This window comes from Canis aureus, chromosome 8, assembly GCF_053574225.1.
Source record: "Canis aureus isolate CA01 chromosome 8, VMU_Caureus_v.1.0, whole genome shotgun sequence".
In the NCBI taxonomy this organism is placed as follows: domain Eukaryota; kingdom Metazoa; phylum Chordata; class Mammalia; order Carnivora; family Canidae; genus Canis; species Canis aureus.
In genome coordinates this window covers 70,690,091-70,715,998 of record NC_135618.1, presented here as the reverse complement: position 1 = coordinate 70,715,998, position 25,908 = coordinate 70,690,091, and the positions used below count along the sequence as shown (strand labels likewise).

General features: G+C 44.7%; 1 protein-coding gene across 1 annotated transcript in view; it reads right to left on the bottom strand.

Moving 5' to 3' along the window:
* The window catches only part of STYXL1 (serine/threonine/tyrosine interacting like 1), a 64,462-nt gene that overhangs the window by 21,751 nt on the left and 16,803 nt on the right, over positions 1–25,908 (bottom strand). The window contains 4 exon segments of the mRNA XM_077908154.1: positions 2,200–2,345; positions 10,183–10,328; positions 14,649–14,790; positions 18,507–18,568. Of these exon segments, the coding sequence (XP_077764280.1) occupies positions 2,200–2,345; positions 10,183–10,328; positions 14,649–14,790; positions 18,507–18,568 (496 nt within the window).

Genomic DNA, 25,908 nt, shown 5'->3' with positions numbered 1-25,908 from the left:
AGAGTTTCCAGAACACATCTTTAACTCTTTTTTAAAAAAGATTTTTATTTATTTGACAGACAGCACAGCATAAGCAAGTGGGGAGAATAGCAGAGGGAAAGGGGGAAGCAGGCTCCCCACTGAGCAGGACCCCAGGACCCCCGGATCATGACCTGAGGCAAAGGCAGATGCTTAACTGACTAAGCCACCCAGGTGCCCCCATCTTTTACTTTTTATTACATTATACCACTTCATGGAAATAGTGTAAGAATCTTGCAAGTGTATACTTTTATCCTGCTTCTTCCTGCCTTAGTAAACTTCGGGCATACATATTACTTCTACATATGCTATAATCTCAAAATACACTGTTACTATTTTTTCTGTGATCAATGATGGTTTTGGGTTTTTTGGAGGGGGGTGTCTTTTTTGTTTTTATTGTTTTAGAGAGGTGAGGGACAGAGGGAGAGGGAGAGAGAGAATCTTGAGCAGGCAGGCCCAGCACAAGCCTGACACAGGGCTCAGTCTCATGACCCTGAGTCATGACCTGAACCCAGGTCAAGAGTTGGACTCTTTAACAGACTGAGCCATCCAGGTGCCCCATGTGACCAATTATGTTTTGAAGAGATATAAAAGCAACAGTGAAAGTATTTTATATTTATCTACATAATTATTATTTCTGGTGATAACTTTTGTTTATTTAGGGCTTTTATCAAATTTAGAAAAATTTTTGGCCATCATTTCTTTAAATATGTTTTCTGTCTTTTCACTTTCCTCTCCTTTGGAGATTCTAATTTACACATATGTTCAGCCCCTTGAATTATCTCAGTCTCACTGACATTCTGTTTTGGTTTTTCCTTCTTCTCTTCTCTTCTCTTCTCTTCTCTTCTCTTCTCTTCTTTCTCTTCTCTTCTCTTCTCTTCTCTTCTCTTCTCTTCCTTACATTCTTTCTTTTCTTCTTTTTCTTCCCTAGGTTTCATTTTGGACACTTTCTACTCATAGGTCTTCAAATTCACCAGTCTTTTCTTCTGCAGTGTCTAATCTGTCATGAAATCCATCCAGTGTATGTTTCATCTCAGACATTTTCATACCTAGCCTAGAGATAGTTTTTCCTCACAACCGAGGCAGCACTTTTCTCAGTGCCCTCTTTGATGCCTGGTATATTGTGGGTTTGTCTATTCTGATTGGAAATGCAAACTACTCTTAGCCCTACATAATCTCTGGGGATTGTACTGTTTGTTCATTTCTACTGGTTTTTCTCCCAGCCTTGAGTTGTCTCCTCACATGTGTGTGCTTATCAGTATTCAGCTGAAGAGTCAGGGGGCATTCTACAGATGTTAAGAGTTTTTTCTTTATATTCAGCTCTCTATTCTCCATGCAGCCCTCTCTTGCAAATTCTAGCCAACTTAGCCAATAAATTCTCAACTCTGTACCCTCAACTCAGAAGGAATGACAGGATCTGTCTTGGCCTGTTTCCTGTATTGTGACCTGCAAACAGTCTCCTAGCAATAAGTAGGATCACCTGAAGGGCTCTTCTTATTATTTCCCTCCTCTCAGGAATCAATGTCCTATGCTGCCTGTTGGCCATTGTCTGGAAACCCTTGTTTTAATGTTTTATCTGGGGTTTTGGGGTTGCTTAAAGTGGGACTGTAAATCTGGTCATGAGGGTAAAGCCCTCCCAGATGGGATTAACGCCCTTGTAGAAGAGGTCCCAGATCACCCTCTGGCCCCTTCTGCCATGTGAAGACACAGTAAAAACAGGGCTGTCTATGAGCCAGAAAGCAAGCTCTCACCAGATCAAGTCATCTGCTGGTGACTTGATATTGGATTTTCCCAGCCTCCACACTGATGAGAAATAAATTTACTTTGTTTATGAACCACCAGTCTATGGTATTCTGCTATTGCAGCCCCAAGAGACTAAGACAAGGGACATTTCTCAGAGGGCCTGAGATAAGCAAAGCAAGGTAAAATGGAATACTCTGTACCACAATGTTAAATACCCAGGAAGCATTACTTTTGGTGAGATCTGAAGGGTAAGTATTGGGTCTCAGAGGCCACAGCCAAGCCAGGAAATAGATTACAAGCCAGACACAGATGAAGGTAAGTACAGAGCCTATTCCAGTATGTGCTGACTTCGAAAGCCCTTTCAGCTCTATAAATGCACAACACTAGGAATCTTATATAAATGCTTAATTTTTAAAAATCAAGTGTATTTCTACTCACAATGGCCCTGTCTCCATGGAGATATTGACATGTGCTTTGATTTTCAAATCCTTCTGAATTTTCGGGTCGCAGGCTTGCCTGAAATTGCCCAGGTAGATCTTGCCTGGCATTATTTCAGCAGGGTAGGGCTGAAAGGCATCCAGTTCCTGAGGAAAGGGAGGGAGAAAGTCTGCTGTATAGAATATATATGCTATGTATCATATAATAGGATATTCTTTCCCCAGGGAGGAAACTTTTTGTTTCTTGTCGGGGTTTTGTTTGTTTTCTGTTTGTTTTTTGTCTCTTGAAATGTGGCTCAGCATTAGAAAGATAATCCAGAACAGTGAATGAGATAGACTTGGATAAGGAGTTAGAAGGCTGGCAGTAATAGGACAGAGCCATTTAGGACAGACAGCATGCCGCTTCTGAACACTTAAATCCCACTTTCCTCCATGGGACCTCTGTGTAATTTTCTGGGTGCCTCTAATACCCCTTGACATAGAACTGTAAAAATATAAAGTGTATCCAGTAGAGGGAGGGGGAAGGTGGGAAGGGACAGCCTTATTTTATTATATATCATATTATTATTGAAGGGATAGCCCTTGAATCATATAATCATATATAAAAATTATTTTATTAATAACATTGCATTATTAATAACATAATTATATTGTATTATTTTTGGAGGCTACAGAATTTTAACACCTTCTTAAAAAAAAAGAGAAAACACTAAAACTACTCACATAGAGCCTGTCAGTCATTAACAAATAAATTCTGATGAGTTTTGATATAGACAGGTAAGGAAGATAGGACACCACTTAAATGGGAGCTCACTGGAATTCCAGGTCCAAAGTTATGATAAGAAAAATTGGGGTTTCTTTGAAAAACAAAGATACAAAGAGAAAGATTATTCCTACATTTCCCCAAAGTGTGTCCTAGGAAATAGAGGTCCCTTACAATGCATTGTGAAAAAGCATTTAGAGGGGTGCCTGGATGGGCCACTGCCAACTGCTCCCCCAGCTCCTGAGGAAGACAGGGGCAAGAGGACCATGCTCCCTGCCTGCACCCCCCCACCTTCCCCGGCTGCTTTCCCCCTTTTCCTCTTTCTGTTCTTGGCTCCCCTGTCCCCTCTCTCAGTTCCAGAGACTCGAGGAGAAACTGCCACAGGCCTCCCTGTTTGAAGCTGCCCCTTGTCCTAGGTTCCAGGAATGACTGAAGTACCACCTTCCTGGGCATCTGCTTCCGGGCATTGTCTTATTCTGTGACAGGGGAGGGGAACACATGCTGGGTCTCCCAAGGCCTGTGTCTGGAGAGGCACTTCTCCAGCCTGAGACCTCTGGCTTCACTCAACACAAGCCCCTGACCCAGCCCAAGTCCAAATGTTTACCGGGAGCCTCCTGCCCATCCCACCCCTCCAGCCGCTCAGAGGCCCCAAAGGAAAAAGCACAAGATGCGTGAGACGCCACCATTCCTGGAGACTACAGTCCACCTGCTCATTCTCATAGCTTTTTAAAAAAATTAAAGGAAAGGGAAAAAAATGGCAAACCTAGAAAATTTTTAAGAAAAAAACTATTTGGGATCCCTGGGTGGCGCAGCGGTTTGGCGCCCGCCTTTGGCCCAGGGCGCGATCCTGGAGACCCTGGATCGAATCCCACGTCGGGCTCCCGGTGCATGGAGCCTGCTTCTCCCTCTGCCTATGTCTCTGCCTCTCTCTCTCTCTCTCTCTCTGTGACTATCATAAATAAATAAAAATTTAAAAAATAAAATCTTTAAAAAAAAAAAAACTATTTAAAACTCTCAGATCCTGACCAGCGCCCACCTAGCCCCCTTCCAGTGATTCCATGCCTTGAGTGTGTCTGCATGTTTACATCCATCCCTCTGCTGTCTACCCCCCTGCAACCCGTGCGGGCAGCACCCCTGCCCTTCCCTGCCCTGCCCTCCACAGAATTGGGTTCCAAGGGCTGTTCCAGATAACTGCCAACATCACCAAGGGCCCCATCCTAGTGGCCCTGGGCCCTGGCTCCATTAACCTAAATGTAGCTCTTTAGAGCTAACCTAGGAACCGCAGCTGCCTGCTGAGGGCCATGCCCCTCATGCCCTTGCCCAGGCCTGGGTCCTTCAGCGTTAAACACTTCCTCACTTTTTTCATATGTTTTATAGAATTGTTCACCTGGTTTGAAATAATAAAATATAGAAAGAAAAAAAATAGAGGGGCGCCTGGGCAGCTCAGTCCATTAAGCATTTGCCTTCGGGTCAGGTCATGATCCCAGGGTCCTGGGATCGAGCCCCACGTCAGGCTCCCTGCTCAGTGGAGAGCCTACTTCTCCCTCTGTCTCCTCTCTTTCACTCGTACTCTCTTCTCTCTCTCCCCAATAAATAAAGTCTTTTAAAAAGGGGGAAGGGGGTAGTTTAGAGAATGGGAAGCAGTACCTAGGATATCCCTGCCTCAGAAATTCACAATGTACATTACCAAGTAAAGGTAGGAGAAGTAAAGGCAGTAAAGAAACTTGCTAATTACAGCCACTATGGAAAACAGTATGGAGTTTTTTTCAAAAAACTTAAAAATAGAACTATCATATGATCCAGCCATCCCACTTCTTGGTATATATCCAAAGGAAATGAAATCACTATTTTGAGGGGGTATCTCCCATGTTCCCTACAGCATTATTCATAGTAGCCAAGGCACAGAAACAAACTAAGTGTCCATCAACAGATGAACGGATAAAGAAAATGTGGCATGTGTATAGGACAGGACATTATTCAGTCATGAGAAAGAAGGGCATCCTGCCATTTGTGACAACATGGGTAGACCTTGAAGGCATTAAGCTAAGCAAAATACAGGAACATCTCATTTTATTATGTTTCATTTTATTTTGGTTCAAAGATACTGCAATTTTTATAGATTGAACATTTGCGGCAACCCTGTATCAGGCAAGTCAATCAGTGACGTTTTCCAACATTTGCTCATTTCATGTCTCTTTCACATTTTGGTAATTCTCACAAAATTCCTAACCTTCTCATCATTATTATACATATTATGGTGATCTGTGATCAGTAATTATGACCCACTGAAAGTTCAGATGATGGTTAACATTTTTTAAAGTTTGTTTATTTATTTATTTATGATAGAGAGAGAGACAGACAGAGAGAGAGACAGAGAGAGAGAGAGAGAGAGGCAGAGACACAGGAGGACGGAGAAGCAAGCTCCATGCCGGGAGCCTGACGCAGGACTCCATCCCGGGACTCCAGGATCGCGCCCCAGACCAAAGGCAGGCGCCGAACCACTGAGCCACCCAGGGATCCCCATGGTTAACATTTTTTAGTAATATAGTACTTTTGATGAAGGTGTGTCTATTTTTTTCAGATGTATGCTATTGCACAGTTAACAGACTACAAGTATAGTCTAAACATAATTTGAGGGATGCCTGGGTGGCTCAGTGATTAAGCATCTGCCTTCCCCTCAGGGTGTGATCCTGGAGCCCCTGGATCGAGTCCCACATCAGGCTCCCTACATGGAGCCTGCTTCTCCCTCTGCCTGGGTCTCTGCCTCTCTCTGTGTGTGTCTCTAATGAATAAATAAATAAAATCTTTAAAAATAAACATAAATTTGATACGCAGCAAAAAAAAAAAAGTAATTTGCCTTGCTTTATTGCATTATTTGCTTTATTGGAGGGATCTGGAACCAAACCCACAATACTTCCAAGGAATGCCTGTAAGTCAGATATACCGCATGATCTCACTTATATGTATAATCTAAAAAGGCCAAATTCATTGAAACAGAGAGTAAAACAGTGGCTGCCAGGGGACAGAGAGTGAAGGAAATGGGAGATGTTCATTAAAAAGGTACAGACTTTCAGATATAAGAGGCCCAAGTTCTGGGGATCTTATGTACAGCATGGGGACTTTAGTTAACAATACTGCGTTATATATTTGAAAGTTGCTGGGAGTGTAGATCTTAAATGTTCTCACCACCACACACACACAAAAATAGTAATTAGGTGAGGTGATGGATGGGTTCATTAACCCTATTTGGTGATCGCTTCACAATATGTACGTGTATCAAATTAACATTGTACACCTTCAACTTATATATGTTATATGTCAATTCTTTATCAATAAACTGAAGGGGAAAATTTACAGAATCTGATTGTTTCAAAGAAAGACTGTGAGATTGTTGCCGATTGTCCAACAGGCAATTAGAAAAAAAAATTATCAAATAATAATTTATAAACTAGTTGGAAAACAGTAAAGCATGCCAGTCTAAGAGTATTCTCAAAGTATACCTTTGGGGAACTGCTAAAAACTTCCCTACTAGTTCCTTTTTGAAGCCCAGATGTTTGAGATAACACAGTGGCTACATTGATTGTCGTCGGTTAGGGTTGAAAATGACTTGTGATATTGAGTACAATAAAAACTAGGCAAGAAAACAAACAAAAACCCCCACTAAAATATAAACTGTTGTTTCCAATATGATCTTTTTAGAGGTCCCTTTTTTGCATGAGTTTTCCATGGTAAATGCTGACCCATGGAATTTTCAAAGGTCAAACCTACTTCTAAAATTCCTCTGGCTCCAAGTCTGACTCGGAAATAAGTACTGCAGGCTACTGTCCACTTCAGAGGCTTCCAAGCCTTCTGGCCTTAGTATATCTCCCCTCCCAGCAAACCCACTGCAAGCCCACATCCTCCCCAAGCTGTGAGCCTCAAAAAGCCCTTCTCAGAGTGCCTGGGTGGCTCGGTTGCTTAAGTATCTGCCTTAGGCTCAGGTCATGATCCCAGGGTCCTTGGATCGAACCCCACACTGCATTGCATACAGGCTCCCTGCTCAGCAGGGAGTCTACTTCTCCCTCTCCTTCTGCCTACGGCTCCCCCTGCTTGTGCTCTCTTTCCAATAAATAAATAAAATATTTTTTTTAAAAAGCCTTTCTCAAGGAGCAGACACCAAGCCGAGCCAATTCTCAAGTGTGAAGAGGATGTGTGATCCTTCACCTGCAGGCAAGTCTGCCTGATATAACCCAAAGCTTCCCCAGGGCTCAGGCTGACCCCAGTCAGGAGGCTCAACTTGCTGGAGCCAAAGGAAACTCTCCTAGTTTCATCCAGAAAATCTCCCTGAACACCCAAAACAGATCTTTTAACTCTTCCTGATGCTTTCAAACCAGCTTCCTTTCCTGTGGCTGCATGGCAGGGAAAAATATGCTGTGAAGAGCAAGTGCATGTTGGGGCACCTAGGTGGCTCAGTCGGTTAAATGTCTGTCTTTGGCTCAGGTCATGATCTCAGAGTCCCAGGATTTAGCTCTGCACTGGGCTCCCTACTCAGCAGGGAGTCTTCTTCTCCCTCTCCCTCTGTCCCCACTCAACTCGTGCTCTGTCTCTCAAACAAACAACATCTTAAAAAAAAAAAAAGAGCAAGCGCATGTTAATTCGAGATGACATGATTTTGCTATCCACATTGATGAGGATTCCAAACTGAGCCCACTGCCCTCCCTCACACTACGTAGGCCTCCTGTGTCCTCACACTGGGAACCAGGGCACCAATTCCAGGCTCCTCCCTCCCTCCCCTATGTCCCCATCCTCACTCCCCTCCCCCTGTATCTAATCAGTGCCACTGCCTAAGTGTCTTCTCGCCAGCTGCCTTCCACCTTCCCCAGACCTACCTGGCCCTTCATGGGTCTACTTTCCACACCGGGATCACTGATGATCTTTCTCAAGTGCAATCTGACTGCACCAGCCCCCCAGGGCTCACCACCATCTCTCTCTAGTGCTGGCTTCATGTTTTAGTCACAGAAACCTTTTGTTCCAAGTGAAATCTTATTTAACAGATACCATGTGTAAAATAGAGGAAATGAGAAGTCTCTCTGTCTAAAGCCCAAAGGTCAGTGCCCTCCTAGAAGGAGTTCCAAGGGAGCCACAGGGACACCTCTGCTTTACAGTGTGTCAGAGTGGGGAAGAGGGGAGTGGGGGCTTCCATTCTTGCCCCTGAGTTACTAACAAAGGTTCAAAGCAAGGAGAGACACATGCTAGGCGACTACATTCTAAGGAAGGCCATAGACACCTAGGGCAGAGCTCAGCCCACATAGGCCCTGCTAGCTACCACCAGCAGCCACCGGCCACCCCTCTTCCCAATCTATGTAAGATGGGGCAAGGACAAGTCACAGGTGTGTACGCATGTTAACATTAACCCAAATGTACATTTAAATATGTACAGATCATCCTACATCAATTATACCTTACTAAAGCTGTTTTTTTTTTTTAAAAAAAGGGCAGGAGGTGAGTTATCAGCATGAGGATGTTTACAGAGAAACACTTATTTTGTACACTGAAAAGCCAGTAAGGGCAGCTTCTCTAGGAGTGAGCAGTATCTGGCAGGATGGAGAGGTTGGTGGTACACCTGTGGAGCTGAAAATCATAGTGTTACTATCTCAGAGGAAGGAGAGGAGGGAGACATGAGGTAGTTACCCTGGATTCGGGAATACATAGGACCTCAGACCTGTGTCCCTGCCTTTTCGCACAGGCTGGCTAGAGCTTCTGAGTCAGCAAGGGTAGGAGGTCCACCTGGGCATCTTTCCCCACCATCATTCCCTTGTGGTCCCTTCAGTGATTCAGCTGAGGGAGTGCGGATATGGTCAGGAGTCATGGGCTAACAAAGTAAAATGAAGAATTGGCGGTGTTCCTGGCAGGAAGCCCCAGCTGGCTTTCTCTGAAAGATCCTTAGTAGCAGACAGGGCCCCTAAATCGGGCCACAAGGAAACCAGCAGCCAAGGCTACCAGCAATATACAGAACCAGGTGGGACCTGAGTGAGAAGGCATTGCCCCACCGCTGACAGATAGCAGTCCCACAAGACAGGCCCCACTCTGGACCCCTAGCACCCAAGTCACAGGCCCAGGAGCAGGGCAGAGAGGAGAAGTCCCTTCAGCTAACCCACACCTCTCACCCTTCCCACCCCCAGCAAGACTGCCCAGCTCTAGGGGATGGGAAGAAATGAGACTTGACTCAAATCTGAGATTGAAATGTTAAACTAGCCTCACTTATACTGGACTGATTGCTTTTCTTCCCTTTTAAGAGATTATTTCAAAATATGCAAGAGTGGAGAGAACAGTATAATAAACCCCTGGGTCGATCACCCATCATCAGCTAATGGCCTGCTTTGTTTTAGCTCTACCCTCACCCACTTCCCAACACCTGCCCGAAATCATTCTGAAGGAAATTAGAGACATCATGTTGTTTTAGCCCATAAATACTTTATTCTGGATCTCTGAAAGATCCAGTTAATTAATGCACATTCTCCCTATCATTTTAGGATTAGATTGAAAGTGACCAGAACTTCTGGAATCTGCCCAAGGTGCTGCTAAGGGCAAAGAGCAGAAGGTAATTCCTGGAAAGAATGAAGCCAGGTCTACCTCCCATTGCATCAGACTCTTCAATAAGCCCCACACACTGCACGATGCCCTCCAAGGACCAGCTCCTGCCCATCAGTCACGGCCACCCCACGCCCGCCTCAGCCGCCCTCCACGCCATTCTGATCAGCTCCAAGAGGTGCCTCCCCTCTGGGCTCCAGACACCTGGGGTGCCCCGGTCTCTCCTGCTAGCCAAGAACTCCTCATGGGCAGAGATGTTAGCAGATCTTTATTGTTTCCTCTGGACCATCCAGGGCTTGTAGGTCCCAACAGCTGAGAACGGACAGGCAGCCTCAGATCATGGTACCCCTGCCTGTCTTTGGTGAGGGCCTGCCATCCAGAGCTCCCCCTGGGACCCTTGCTTTCTGAATGGGGACCACCTCTTCACCACCCCATGAACTCTGGCCTGAACCCAGCAATGAGAAATTCACCCTGATGGTCTAGATCTCCTGGCTGCCCCAGATCTACTTCCCAAGCACAGTCTCCTACATCTCTTCCATCATTCCCATGTCACAAGCCTCCTCTTTCTCCCACCCTGCTCCCTACCACTCAGTCCTCAGGGGAAGGCCATGCTTCCATCTGAGCCTTCCTGTGCTCAGTGCCCTACCTTACCTGTGGCATCCAGATGATCTTCTGTGTCCGAAAGAAGTGGTACATGGCCGAGAAGCACTCATAGCCTCCTTTTAGGATGCAGACAGGGTGGTGAGTGAGTTGGGCCAGGGCTCTGCCACATGCCACAGCAGCTCCAGGCACCAGTTCTAAGAGTGAAGACCAAAGAGTTGAGTGTGCCCTGGGCGCTCACCATTTGCCTAAAGCCCCAGTTGATGGCCACTTGATTTGGTAAGGCAACGGTCTAGAAGCCCAAAGCAAATCTAAATGGAGAGGAGTGTTAACGACTAAAATTTAAAAAGCCACTTGCTACCAAGTAAGTTGATCCTTCCTTTCTGTAAACTCTTCAATTCTATAGCTCTCCACATCACTGCAAGGAAAGACGATTTAACATAAGGAAAATCTCTCTCGTACATATACATCATATATCATATAACATACAATTCACCTAAAGTATGTAAAGTAATGGTTTTTAGTCTATTCACAGAGTTGTGCAATGGTTTCACTCTTTCTTTCCCTTCAAACAGCCAGCTTGAGGCAGACTAATTTCTCATTATGGATTTGCCTATTCTGGACATTTCGTACAGAGGGAATCCTACGGTATATGGTTTTGCATCTGGCTTCTTTCACCTAGCATAGAGTCTTCAAAGCTCATCCATGTCATAGTGTGTGTCTGTACTCCATTTCTTTTTAGGGCTGAATACTATTCCATTGTGTGGCTTTACCATCTTTGGTTTATCCGCTCATCTGTCGAGGCGCATTGGGCCATTTCCACTTCTTGGCTGCTGTGGATGGTGCCACTGTGAACACTTATGGACAGGTTCCTGTGTGCACAGGTCTTCATCTCTTTTGGGTAGGTACCTCAGAGCAGAACTGAATCATACAATAACTCTATGTATAACTTTTTGAAGGAAACACCAAACTGTTCCATAGCACCTGATGCATTTTACACTGTGACCAGCGGAGTGGGAGTGTTCCCATCTCTCCACATCCTCCTCGAGGCTTGCTAGTAGCCCTCTTTTTTATCATGGCATTCTAGTGGGTGTGGAGGGACAGCTCATTGTGGTTTTGCCATTGATTTAATCTTAAAAGCCTTCATTGCTCTGCAGAATCACTAGGAGACTGACTGTATGCAAACTAGATATATAGGTCAGCAAGTCTGCATTATTAAGGCTAAACCAAGATATCCTAAGACCAGGATCTGAACCCTGAAGACAAATACCAAATACCGTTCTGTCAGCGTTGGAGAGTCAGCTGAAAGGAGAAAGGGAAGGGTATGGACTCTGACTTCTCTTTCCAGGGAAAACCAATTCCAGCAGTAGCTGCTGAGGGCAGCAGGGGCCTGAGACCCATGTGGAGGACTGTATCTGGAAGAAGAACCTGGATCCAGTTTCAGGAAGACAATTAGAGATTCCAGGGGAAAGCCATGAGAACAGTCTGGCCCAGGCTACCCAGCCACAGGTATAATGGAGTCATTAACATTAAATTCACTTTTAATCCTATTAATCTTGAGTTTTCCAATGATGTGAGGCTTCGCAGAATTTGAACTGGGGTAACAACTCAGGCCAAGGGGCTCTCTACTCAGCAGCGAGCTTTAAGTTAAATTCCTTTTGGTCCTTACTTAGCCAGACAAGTGGCTTGAAAGTCAGGCTTTGTTCAGAAAGGAGGAAAACTAAAATGTCCACATTCCCAAAGCTTCCCCCCACAGCTGTGGTGAAAGCCCCAGCCCAGGGAACTCCACCCACATGTATCAAGATCCCAGTTTGGGGGGGGGCGGGGGGAGGGCAGGGTCTATAGTTCATATGTTGCAAGGAAGGCAGGCTGATTTAACATAAGAAAAATTTCTCTCCTACAAGGAGGGGACTGCCCTGTGCCTGGTAAAAGGAGTTTTGGAGAAAGAACCACAGAGAACAAGACAAGGGAAGGTGCTCTCCAGGATCTTAGGAAGAAAACCAGATGAGAAGATAAAAAACTCCTGAAAACAAAACAAAACAAAACAAAACAAAAACTCCTGTCTGCAAGGGGAGGGGGGGAGGTGCTAAAAAACCACCTGTGCCCTGTTTCCCACCAGGAATCCTGAGACACACCCCCAGCAGGGCCAGAGAGGGGTTAAGCTAATGCTGGAGAATAGAGAGGCAGCCGCAGCCCCAAGACTAGTAGCAGCCGTGGAAAGCCTGGTAAGGAGGGCACAGGGCTGTGAGGACCCTGGATGGGGACATTTCAGCCACGGACACAGCAAGGACAGAGGCCCACCACCCAAGGCCACACAGATGAGCTGCGACACACCAGGAGGCCAGCAGAAGAGGATTGCACAGAGCCAGATCCCTGCTTCTAGGATGTGATGGAAGCTCTGCCCACAACCAGATTTCCTTGCGGGCGGGCGGGCGGGCGGGGGGGGGGGGGGGGGGGTGGCGGGGAGGTGGGTGCTTAACAGTAGGAAGGGAATGGAGAGAAAAACTTCAAAATGGCCTTTTACCCCAGAGACTCTGTGTGTGCCTGAAAGCTGCCCTTTTAAAGGAGAAAAGTACCTTAAGTGGACAAGGTCTGTGTGTGTGCGCGCGCGCGCATGCAGTTTGGGTTTTGCTGTGTTGTTTTGTGGTTGTGATTTCCTACTGAGTGAGAATGGGGGTTCCATGAGATCATTTATAGAACGTAGGCAGGATTATCTTTATTGGCCACCGTTTCCTGTGGTTTTCGGGTCCAGTGTACAATCCCAGGATTGCAGACTGGAACTCAATCCGGTAAATTTAGGGAAAGAGGGCACAATTTCACAGGACCTCCTGTGAAGACTGGTTTTATTAAAGGTGGAAGCCTAGCGCCACCCAGTGACCGCTGCTGTGAACACCCAGGCCCATGGAAACCACGCATATTCATGACTGAGCCCCCAGCAGCAGAGCCCCTATGACAAATGGCAAGGGGTTGTCAGTCCCAAACCAGGAGCTGGGTGGAGAAGGCAGGGGCACCCCAGAAAGCAGATAAGAAGATTAGAGCTGACCAAGTTTTAATGCTCGGGTTCAGGACTGGAGTGACTTTGCATTGCTCTCCAGCTCCACTATCCAGGCCTTGGGAGACCAGACACAGCCAACCTGCCCAGGGTTCAAATCCCAACCCCACTGCTTAGTAGGTGTGAGGGTTTCAAAAGCAGTCCACAAATTCTTTCAAATACAAGAAAGAATATTTAAAAGAATATAAAGGGAGGTTGAGTCTGACTCCCCACTCCTTGAGGGTAGTCTGCCCTCAGTGACTTCCTTCTAATGAATATAGCAGAAGTGACCAGAGGTCTCAGGACTTGGTTGCAAAAGGCATGTGGCTTTCCTTAGCTCTTTCTTTCTCTTGGATGGCTCGCTCTGGGGGAGACAAGCTGCCATGTCACAAGGCCACCCAAGCAGTTCTACAGAGAGGTCCAGGTGGTGGGGAATGGAAGCCATACTTGTATGAGTGATGCACCTTGGAGGCAGATCAGCCCAGCCCAGTCAGACCTTCAGATGACAGCGACCAAAGCCAGTATCCTGACTGCAATCTCAGGAGACACACCGTGTCTACCAGAACCTGGTACTGGTTAGTTGATTAAGGTTTGCTGTATCAAGCTACTGAGTTTGGAGGTAATTCACTACATGGCAATAAATAACTAATTCAACATGTGTGGGACCTTGAGTAAGTTACAGCATGCAACTTCGGGGCCTCAATTTCCCCATCTATAGAGATCATTCTCGAAGGCCTCTCAGGTTTCTATGTGTCCTGTGAGCAAAGGTACTGGCCTTTCAAGAATATCTGTATATCAAAGAGCCTTGGAAGATAGACTATTTCTCTCTCCAGAGCCAGGGGCAGGCATGTTTTCTTCCCATTATAAAAGATTCAGGCCGTGGGAGCACCCAGGTGGCTCAGTCTGTTAAGCAACTGACTTTGGCTTAGGTCATGATCTCAGGGTCTTGGGACTGAGCCCTGTATCAGGCTCCACATTCAACAGGGAGTCTGCTTCTCTCTCTCTCTCTCTCTCTCTCTGTCTCCTCCCCCTGCTCATTCTCTCTCTCTTTCAAATAAATAAAATCTTAAAAAAAAAAAATTCCCTGAGCTCAGGGTTCTCCTGTCATACAACCCACTGTGTGGGTAGGTTTTACTTGGCCCTCTTCCTGTCACCCTGTGAGAATGGGGGCTTCGGCATCAGGGCAAGAAAATGAGGACATTCTGGCTACTTTCAGGGCTCTGAAGAATAAAGTCCATCGTTTCTGACTCAGGAGCTGCACGTCTTCTGCCAGCATCCATGAGACTGTGGCAAGCTCACTTGTCATCTTGTAAGGAAGAAAAAAAATCTCAGCCTTGCCCCAGTTCTTGACATTACTATTTCTCATGGGTGTGTTCTGAAAATTGCAGGAGCTGGCCCAGAGAGAGCCTTTGGTATGGTTCCCGGCATGCAGCAAAGTGTTTGATAACCACCAGCTGTGCTTCTGGCTGCAATCGTAAAAACCTACCTTGTCTGCTATCATCAGAGTTGTCATCCTCGTCCTGCTCTCTTAAGATTATCTCCAGGGTGCTGGTGTTATTATCATATACCACACAGTATTTCACACACTCCAGATCCACAGACTCCGGGATAAGATACTCATTTTCCTTCTAAAGAAACCACAAGAAAGGTTCTGTTGGCAGATGGGTTCCATTGGGCACATATTCCCTGCACGCCAGCTCTGTGTGGAGCTGGAGGGAGGACTGTGCCTGTTCCCCTGACCACACACTACAGGTACGAAAGTGCCAAGAAGGGACCTGAAAGTATACTGAATGCCGAGCACCCTCCACACCCGCATGCCCCGCTGTGAGGGAAGCTGACCACAGCTGACCAGACCAGAGATGGTGCCTGACTGAAAAAGAGCTGGTCTAGTAACTGGCCCGCAGCCCACTGGGTGGCCTGGCACACATGCTCTCAGAGCAACTGAAGCCAAACTGATGGCATCTCCTCTCTGGGTGAGGGTGGTTGGCCGTGGGGGCCAAGTCTGCATTAAAAGGGCACCAAGCAGGAGGCTTGTGGATATAATGTGGCAGACTTTATGCTCAGATGTATGCTCTGTGAGCGTGGGAACTTTTGTTCTTTTGTAGTCGCTGATGTACCCTGTGCTTCTGGAACAGTACCTGGCATGTGGCTATAAATACAGTCAGAGGAAGGAAAGCGCCAACAGGAACCAGGACATCGTGAGTAGTTGGGAGCAGCTAAGTTGCCAGAAAGGCAAACCACCAGAGCAAGGACAATGCCCAGGATCCCCAAGAGTGCCCCAGAGCTTGAGGAGGCCTGGCTGGGTGGCCCCCACTACTCTGTCCCTTGCATCCCAGTCTGGATGCCATAGATGGCCTGAAAGAACATTTGCAGGTGGGCCAGGGCAAGTGTTTATTGATTCTACAAGAATCGACAAGACAGTCAAGCAAGGCCCGTGGAGGGACAGACCAGAAAATTTTCTGAGGTTGAGAGAGGAGGAATCATATTTGCCTGGAGGAACTAGGAGAGAAATGGTACTCAGGACGAACAGGGTTTGCACAGATAATGAGGGAAGGGGGGTTTCTGAATGAGCATGGGGAAAGGGAGTAGAGACGTGGAGAGGTGGGAGAGGACAGATGTGGCTGGATGTTCACTTGTTAGCTCAATAATTAATGCTGAGGGTCCACTCTATGCTGACACCATGTGGGGTTCTGGAATATAGAGGTTTAGAATGGCACAGGGAAACACCCGAGTTGGCCTGGAGAACTCAGGAAGGCTGTGCAGGGTGGCAGGGTGAGGGTGAACTGCCAGATGGATAAGGGTGAGGAGAACATTCCAGGCAGAAGGAACAGCATCCAGCTGGTCATTTTAGTCAACCAACAGGTGCAGAGCACATCCCAGATGCCAGGGACCCGACCGAGCCTCCAGGACACAGTGATGAACAAGGCACACCCATTCTCATGTTCCCAGAGAAAGATCTGGAGGCCTGAGAGAGCAATGTGCTCATGGGGCCTGTGTACTGTATTTTCTAGATTAAGAGACCGTTAGTTGGAAGATGCACCACCAATTTTTTAAAGATTTTATTTGTTTATTTATTTGACAAAGAAAGAGCACAACCGGGGGGTGGGGTGGTAGAGGGAGAAGCAGGCTCCCTCCCCACTGAGCAGGGAGCCTGATGTAGCTACAGGCATCACCAACTTAAAAACCATTGCTGTCAGGAGTGAACATGAAAGGAGGGACTTGCTGGCATATAACAAAACTTCTTGGTCCCCAGGAAAACCTGAACCAGGGATCTAAAGCCCAGACCTCCCCCTCAGGTGCTCCTCTCTGCTCCCCCTGCACACTGACTTCACCTTCTCAGACTACTTGGTCCTGAGGCCTGTGGCACAGCCACAGTGACACACAGATGCCCACACCCTCCAAACTCCACTATGAGAAGGGGAAGAGCCACCCTCTCTAATTACAACTCTGCTTTGCTATTTCCATCCTCGGCCCATGGCCAATCACCAAGGCCAGAATCTGGGTACTATCTTAGGGATCACCATTAGACTCCCACGGTTTAAACAGGAAGAAGAAGAGTTCCCCTCAAAAAAGGGGGTTATTGCTACACAGAAAAGGAACAGACAGGGGGCCCCTGGGGGACTCGGTTGGTTAAGTGGCTGACTCTTGGTTTTGGCTCAGGTCATGACCTCAGGGTTGTGAGATCCAGCCCCGCATCAAGCTCCATGCTCAGCATGCAGTCTGCTTGTGGATTCTCTCCCTCCCTCTCCCTCTGCCTGTCCTCCTGCTCATGCTCTTTAAGATAAATAAATCTTTATTTAAAAAGAAAAGGAACGGATCTCTGCCACATCACTTTTGGGAGAAAAGATACACATTAAAGCGTCGATCAATTGTAGGATATATTTCAATTTCAGAAGTGTTAAAATATGGGGGAATATGTGCATCTTAGAACCAAGGAAATTTGAAGTAAGGCGATGATGTTGAGGTGCCAGGGGAGAGTAGAAGCAGGCATGTTATGTGGGGAAGCCAAAGAGGGAGGCCATGAGCTGAGTCCTGCAGGGGGACCGTGCTGGCAGGAAAGTTGGGGAGGGGAGCCAAGAGGTGTCAGCCTGGCTGAGGCCCTGGGAAGGTCTCTTCCAGAGCTGGGGGTGCTGCCAGAATCCAAAGAATATGCAGACCTGAGAGTGGAGCCAGAAACCGAAAGCCATATATGACAAAGAGGCTCTGAACCAGCTGTAGAAAGCAGAGAAATTTCTGAAATGGGGGTTATGGGCTAGAGGTTGAAGTCAAAGAGTTGAAAACCCCCAAGGAGAAAAAGTAGGTAATGATGGGTTTGGGGTGAGGAGAGTGTTAGGCAGTGAGCTTTTCCTGCAGTCAGATGCTCTACCCCTGAGCCAGACCCCAAGCAGCAAGCTTATCCTGGAAAAATGCCTGAGCCAGGGCCCAGGCTCCCTATCAAGTGCCCCGTGGCAAAGGGCCAGAGATGGAGTACATACCAGCACAGCAGCAGTGGGAAGGGGAGGGGTCAGCTTTGCCAGATATAACCTTAGAAGCAAAACTGACAGGACGGCTAATGGCAGTTGGATAGTTGAAACTGGAAGCCTGAGTGAAATCTCCCAGCAAGGGCACCTGGGTGGCTTAGTCAATTAACGGTCTGCCTTCAGCTCAAGTCATGATCTCAGTGTCCTGGGATCCAGTCCCACGTCAGGCTCCCTGTTCGACGGGGAGTCTGCTTCTCCCTCTCCCTCTGCTACTCCCCACTGCCCCCCACCCCCCGGACTTGTGTGCATGCTCACTCTCTCAAATAAATAATTTCTTTGAACGATGGAATGGGGAAGGGGTGGGGAAGTAGGGAAGGGAAGTGGTTTCCATCTTTGGATCATATCTTTTTTTTTAAGTTTATTTATTCAAGTAATCTCTACAGCAGCGTGGGGCTCAAACCTGCAAACTCAAGATCAAGAGTCGCTTGCCCTTCAGTCTAAGCCAGCCAGGTGTCCCTGGATTATAGTAATCATTTTGATGGTTTATTATTATCTGCTTCCCTGAGTAGGACAGGAAACAATGAACCATGGGCATCTTGTATTCTGTTGCATCTCCAAGGTCTGGAACAGTGCCTAGCACAACAAGGAATTAAATCAACATTTGCTAGTGAAGCTGTTGGCCATCATAGTGGGTGGGGACACCTTAGGGAATATGTGAGAGATGTGGGAGACCCTCCTGGTGGATGCACAGGGGTGGTCCTGCCTCTGCTGTCCACAGTGTCCACCACTGTGCTGCCTCCTGGATCTAGGATAAAATCCCGCATTTTCCCCCACCCTCCTGTAAGATAACCAGCCTGCCCCACATTCTGACTCTGCCAGTATACCTTCTTCACTCGAAGGGCTGTAATCACATGGCTTTCATCATACTCCTGTTTGGAACGCACATCTGAAAAGGAAAGGTATTTAATAATGGTGTTTGCAAAGGAGCATATGGCCAAACTCCTTAGAATACTTGCACCATCCTCAACATATTTTTTTTTTTTGGCAATTAGGTGACAGCAATTGTCAGTTTAAAACCTGAGGCAGGGATCCCTGGGTGGCGCAGCGGTTTGGCGCCTGCCTTTGGTCCAGGGCGCGATCCTGGAGACCCGGGATCGAATCCCACGTCGGGCTCCCGATGCATGGAGCCTGCTTCTCCCTCTGCCTGTGTCTCTGCCTCTCTCTCTCTCTCTCTCTCTCTCTGTGACTATCATAAATAAATAAAAAAATTAAAAAATAAAAACCTGAGGCATTTGGGGGGCCTGGGTGGCTCAGTTGGTTAAGCATCTGACTCTTGGTTTTGGCTTAGTTTGTAACCTCAAGGTCATGAGATGGAGACTGTGTCAAGATCCACACTAAGTGGGGAGAGTCTGCTTAGGATTCTCTCTCCTTCTACCTCTGCCACCTCCACTAGCACACACTCTCTAAGTAAATCAAATCTTTTAAAAATAAAAGAAAAAGAAAAAATTGGAGGTATGTAGTTCCACTATTCTAGGCTGCCCCTATGACTCTCCCCATCATACTCACGCCCACATATCCCCTTAAGGGGTAGTGAGACTTTGTATCTTTGATTTAAGGGAAAATTTCTCAGAGGTCCAAAGAAGTGGGGAGGGGGAGAAATCAAAGCCGGAATGAGCTCATACTAATGCCCCATGGAATTTTAGACTGAAATTCACTCTAAAATCTAGGAACTGAGGTTCCAATACCTCTGCTAGGGCAGAAGGCATGATTGATGTCCTCAAAGTTGGGAGGAATGTGAAACAGGACCACATCCTTATACATAAGTCCTAAAAAGGGATGCTATCCAAAACATCATTTTTTAAAGACCTTTTAAGTAATTTCTACACCTAATGTGGGGCTTGAATTTCACAACCCTGAGATCAAGAGTTGCATACTCCACTGACTGAGCCAGCCAATTGCCCCCAAAACATCATTCTTAAATTCAACAAGAAAACAAACAACCTTTTGGAAATGGTTGGAAACAAACAGCTGTTTGGAAACGGGCAAAAGATATGAAGAGACACCAAAGAAGATATGCAAGTGGCAAATAAGCATAGGAAAAGATGTTCCACAACATGTCATCAAAGAAACGCAAATTGAAACAACAAATAAGATACCCTTACATACCTATTTGAATGTCAAAAATCTAAGACATGGTCAACACCAAATGCTGGTGAGGGTGGAGCAACAAGAATTCTCATTCATTGCTAGTGCGAATGCAGAATGGTAGTCACTTTGGAAGACAGGCAGTTTCTAACAAAACTATACATATTCTTATCAGCAATCATGCCCCTTGGCATTTACCCAAATTAGTTGAAAATTCCAGAGAATGGAATATCATTGAGTTCGTGCATGGACACACACACAGAGCTTTCAAGCCAGGATAAGACATGGAGAGTTTAATGCATGCATATGTAAGTGAAAGAAGCCAGTTTCAGGCTACATACTGTATGGTTCCCATTATAGGACACTCCTGAAAACACAAAACTATAGAGACAGTAAAAAAAAAAATCAGTGGTTGCCAGGGATTCGTGGGGAGGGAGGGATGAATACACAGAGCACTCAGGAGTTTTAGGGCAATGAAACTATTCTGTATGATACTATCATGATGGACACATGTCACTATAAATTTGTCAGAACCCAGAAAATGTACACTAGCCCTAATGTAAACTCTAGGCTTCAGATGATAATGAGGTATCAATGTAGGTTCATCATCTGTGAAAAATACACCACTCTGGTGGGGGCTGAGGATAATTGAAGAGGTGGTGCTTACAAGGGGGGACAGAGTACTTAGGAAATCTCTGTACTTTCTGCTCAGTTTTGCTATGAACCTAAAACTGGTCTAAAAAATAGTCTATTTCTTTTTTAAAAGGACATAAGGAAATGCTAACCAAAGATGAAAATATGGGTAAACCTAATTCTACTAGAATTAAGAAAGTCTACGTTTTCTCATCAAAATACAACATTAAGAAGGTGAAAGGGTAGAGGTGCCTAGGTGGCTCAGTGGGTTAAGCCTCTGACTTTAGCTCAGGTCATGATTTCACGGTCTGAAAGTGACCTAAGTGACAACATGTCAGAGGGCAGTAATGACTATGCTGAATGGAACCTGGCCGGTTAGAAACTAGTAGAAAAAGTGCAAAGATCTTGACAGTCAAAGTGGCCAAGGAAGATTTTGTTTGAATCTTGTGCACTTCTTCTTGTAGAAAAGAAAAAGGTTACAACAAAGGCCATTTGATTAATGGTGAAGATTACTTTAATCACTATTTGGTTAACAGAAAACTTCCTGGGGAGAACAGCTAATGGGCAGAAGTCATTAAATGTTTTTTCTACATGTAAGGTGGGGCTTGAACTCATGACCTGAGATTAAGAGTCAATTATTCCTCCTCTGACTAAGCCAGCCAGGTGCCCCCAAGAAGTCATTAAACTTTGGACAAGGCTAGAGTTCTTCATTTGGAAGATTGATTACATTTTATATTCATTCACAGTAATAGCGAATAATAAAAACATTTTAAAGATTGCTTTAGTTGGTGTCCAATGCTGATTTTTAAGTGGTACTCTTTTCCTTAAGACTGCATGTATGCCTACTGATTGTTGCAGGAATTTTAGCAATATAAGGGATTTAGTATACTAAATCAGCAGACACCTGTTAATCTGTTCATGCATTTAATGAAATATCCTGTTCAGGCCAGGATAGTATTGTAGCATTTGTCCAGCTATGATTGGTCAGTTTTTTCCCCCATGTCTATCCTCCGGTTTCATTTCAGTTTTTTTCTTATCCCTTGTTCAGATCTATAAAAATTGGCATATTTAAGAACAAATTACTTGAAGAATTTGCCTGCTTTATATGTTAGCACTTAATTTTTTTTAAGAGATGATAAGATACTTCAATCAAACAAAAATTCTCCTGACCATTGACTTGTGTTAATCTAGGTATTTACTTCCTGAGTTTTGATCAATGTTTATTTGTATATACTGTCATAAAAACAATGATTTTAAAATTTCTTTGAATTGGTGCTTTAGTGGCTGAAAACGTTACACGTGGTTATTCTAACCTATGCAGTTAAGTTTTTTCTAGAAATAACATTTATGTTGAACAGTAACTCTTTAGACTTCAGACGAAATCAAAAAGGCAGTTCTCTTTGCTACAATAGTTTTTTTTGGTTTTTGTTTTATTTACTTATTCAGGAGAGACACACAGAGAGAGGCAGAGGGAGAAACAGGTTCTCTGCAGGGAGCCCGATACAGGATTTGATCCTAGAACTCCAGGATCACACCCCAAGCCAAAGGCAGACATTCAACCACTGAACTACCCAGATATCCCAACTATAATAGTTTCTTTTGTAGACTATTAGTGTGTACAAGTTTGTGAGCAAATGAAGCATGCAGGTTAAATCCATTGATCTTGATTGTCCCATTTCTATCTGGGCCAAAATCTGTATTTCATAGGTTATTTATTTTAAATAGATATAGTAAATTCACAGCTCTCAGTTTTGATTTTGCAATAGATTAACAACCAGGCTCTATATTGAATGGATTTTTATCTCAAATGCCAACCATCAGTGTAGCACCTGAGATCTCATGACCTGAGCTAAAACAAGGTTGGATGCACAATCGATTGAGCCACCCAGGTGTCTCCCACTGACATAATTTTTAATAAGCACAAATATATAGCTTTAGTTTCAGAACTTAATATATGCCTGACAATCAAAGCCTTCTTTCTGGAAGAAAGGTCTTAAGCCCCACTCAATCTCAGTAAAATATTTTCACCAAGTACAGTACTTTATACTTTTCTTAAATATAAGGTGCCCTCATAGCAGCACCAGGATAGTTACAATTCATTTGAGTCCTCATTTGTAGAAAGAGGCTGTCATGGGATAGCCAGGACACCCACTAGTTTGTGGACATCTCTGAGAAAATGTGATTTTTTTTTTAAATAAGGAGTTTTAGTTACCTTTGTATTTTTTTTGTTGTTGTTTTTTGGTCTTAAAAACTAGAAATTAGTTGGCCTATTTTAGTACATCTACTTCTTAAATGATAGTATTAAGTCATATATTTGATAAAACCCTTTCTTCATAGGTGTTGCTGTCCATAGAGCTACTCAGCTGAATAAAATACTCTAAGTGATATTTGGAAACTGTAAAGCGAGAGTGAGGAGACAGGATGATTCCTTCAAATGATAAAGAAGATCACTTGTGAGATTCTAAAGCCATAAATAGCTTCAGAACCAAACTCAGGATAACAGGGGTGGTAGGATTGCTGATCGACCAGCAGCAACTTCCTATGAATACAATGAAAAAGGCTGGTGAAACTCAAGTATAACCCAGATTAAAAATTCATACTTGGTGGGGGATCCCTGGGTGGCTCAGGGGTTTAGTGCCTGCCTTCAGCTCAGGATGTGATCCTGGAGTCCCGGGATCAAGTCCCATATCTGGCTCCCTGCACGGAGCCTGCTTCTCCCTCTGCCTGTGTCTCTGCCTCTCTCTGTGTGTCTCTCATGAATAAATAAAATCTTTAAAAAAAAATTCACACTTGGGGTACTTGGCTGGCTCAGGTGATGGCTCAACTGATCTCAGGGTTGTGGGTTCAAGTCCCACATTGAGTGTGGCAAGGACTTAAAAAAAATAAAATCTTTACAAGTCACTCTTTCTCAGGGACATTCACAAACTAGTGAGTATCTTGGCTTTCCCAGGACAGCCTCTTTCTACAGGCGAGGCCTCAAATAAATGGTATTTCTCTTACAATTCACTCTATGAGGGCACTTGCATGAAAAAGGGTATGTACTCCCAAACTTTCTTGGAGCTTCTCTGGCCAGTCACTGGAGATTACAAAAGCACCCAACATAGGATTTTTGGCAATTCTTGCTGATAATCATTACACATTGCAGTAAAATATAAAGTATGGTCCCAATAGGGAATCTTGAACAACTCTGACCTCCCAGGATCTATTCCAAAATAATCATTTTTATATTTTGTTTCTTTTATCAGATGATCTCTTTGAGGCAGGTTTCAGATTTTCTTTTTTTTTTTTTTAAGATTTTATTTATTTATTCATGAGAGACAGAGAGAGAGAGAGGAGAGAGAGAGATAGGCAGAGGGAGAAGTAGGCTCCATGCAGGGAGCCTGATGTGGGACTCGATCCTGGGACTCCAGGATCACGCCCTGAGTTGAAGGCAGACACTTACCTGCTGAGCCACCCAGGTGTCCCAGGTTTCAGATTTTAACAGTACAATGATATGAAAAATCAGGAAAAGCATTGATGGGGCAGCCACGGTGGCCCAGCAGTTTAGTACTGCCTTCAGCCCAGGGTGTGATCCTGGAGACCCCGGATCAAGTCTCACGTCAGGCTCCCTGCATGGAGCCTACTTCTCCCTCTGCCTGTGTCTCTGCCTTGCTCTCTCTCTGTCTGTCATGAATAAATAAATAAAATCTTAAAAAAAAAAAAAAAGAAAGAAAGAAAAGCATTGATGAAGTGTAAAAAATCTGAGAGTAGAGTTTGTCAAGAGGTAAGAAGAGTTAAAATGTTAATCTGAGGGGTGCCTGGGTGGCTCTGTCCGTTGTTAAGTGTCTGCCTTTGGCTCAGGTAAGGATCCTGGGGTCCTGGGATCAAACCCCGGGTCTGACTCCCTACTCAGCAGGGGAGTCTGCTTCTCCTCCCTTGGTCTCTGCTCCTTGCTCATGTTCTCTCTCTTACTCTCAAATAAATAAATCTTTTTTTAAAAATGTTAGTCTGAAAGTTAAATTTCCATCAAAAGATACAAAACCTGGAATTGCTTAGGAGCCAAAGATTTAAAGAAGCAGAAGATTCTCTCAAGATGCAAGAGGTAAGTTATGTAATGATGATATGTGTTTTAGGGCCATGAATGGGAATCAGTGAATGATGTTGAATTCCAGGTTCTGACAATCATTGTCAACAAGATCAAACTATAAATATTTACATGTTAAAACTTAAATTATGGAGCGCCTAGCCAGTTCAGTTGGTAGAGCATGTGACTCTTGATCTCAGGGTTATGAGTTTGAGCCTCATGTTGGGTGTGGAGATCACTTAAAAAAATAGAATCATAAAAAAATAAATAAATCTTAAATTATAAGGCTACTTTAATCTAACAACTAGTTTTAATGTTCATGGATACATGTTATGAAAGTTACCTCTTTTTTATTTTAAAGATTTTACTTATTTATTCATGAGAGACACACACACACAGAGGCAGAAACATAGGCAGAGGGAAAAGCAGGCTCCAGGCAGGGAGCCTGATGTGGGACTCGATCCCAGACTCCAGGACTCCAGGACCAAAAGTTACCTTTTATAAAAAGATTCATCTTAACCCCAGATGGGAGTTTGGGAAATTAGCTAGAAGAAGAGGTTTTGATGGATTCTTTCACACTGCCAAAAAAAAGAAGAGATGGTTTTATGGGCAATTTGACTAATTTCTAGTTTTTAAGGCCAAAAAAAAAAAAAACAACCCAAAAAAACAGAGGTAACTAACACAAACTAGTGGGTGTCCTGGCTATCCCATGACAGCCTCTTTCTACAAATGAGGACTCAAATGAATTGTAACTATCCTGGTGCTGCTATGAGGGCACCTTATATTTAAGAAAAGTGTAAAATACTGCACTCGGTGAAAATATTTTACTGAGATTGAGTGGGGCTTAAGACCTTTCTTCCTGAAAGAAGGCTTTGATTGTCAGGCATATATTAAGTTCTGAAACTAAAGCTATATATTTGTGCTTATTAAAAATTATGTCAGTGGGAGGCACCTGGGTGGCTCAATCGATTGTGCATCCAACCTTGTTTTAGCTCAGGTCATGAGATCTTAGGTCATGATATCAAGCCCTACACTGGGCTCCATGCTGGGCATAGAGCCTGCTTGAGATTCTCTCCCTCCCCCTCTGCCCCTTGCCCCCACCCCCTCTATGCCCCTCACTCATTCTCCCATATGTGTGCATTCGTTCTTGCTCTTTTTCTTGAAAAAAAAAATTACATCAATGAAAAGTATCTTAGTAATATAAGCATCTGGTCCAATTGGGAGTTCTTCCATTTGATAAATGTAATATTTGTGTGGAACTGTTGGAATCTTTTATTTTATGTTTTTCCCTGACTGGATAGAGTTGATGCTAGAATTTTCCCTCTTGATAAAGGAACAAAAAAACAAACGTGTTATAATGTACAACATCAGGACTATAACACTGCTGTAGGACAGGTAGGAAAGGTTTTTTTTTTTTAAGATTTTATTTTTAATCTCTATACCCA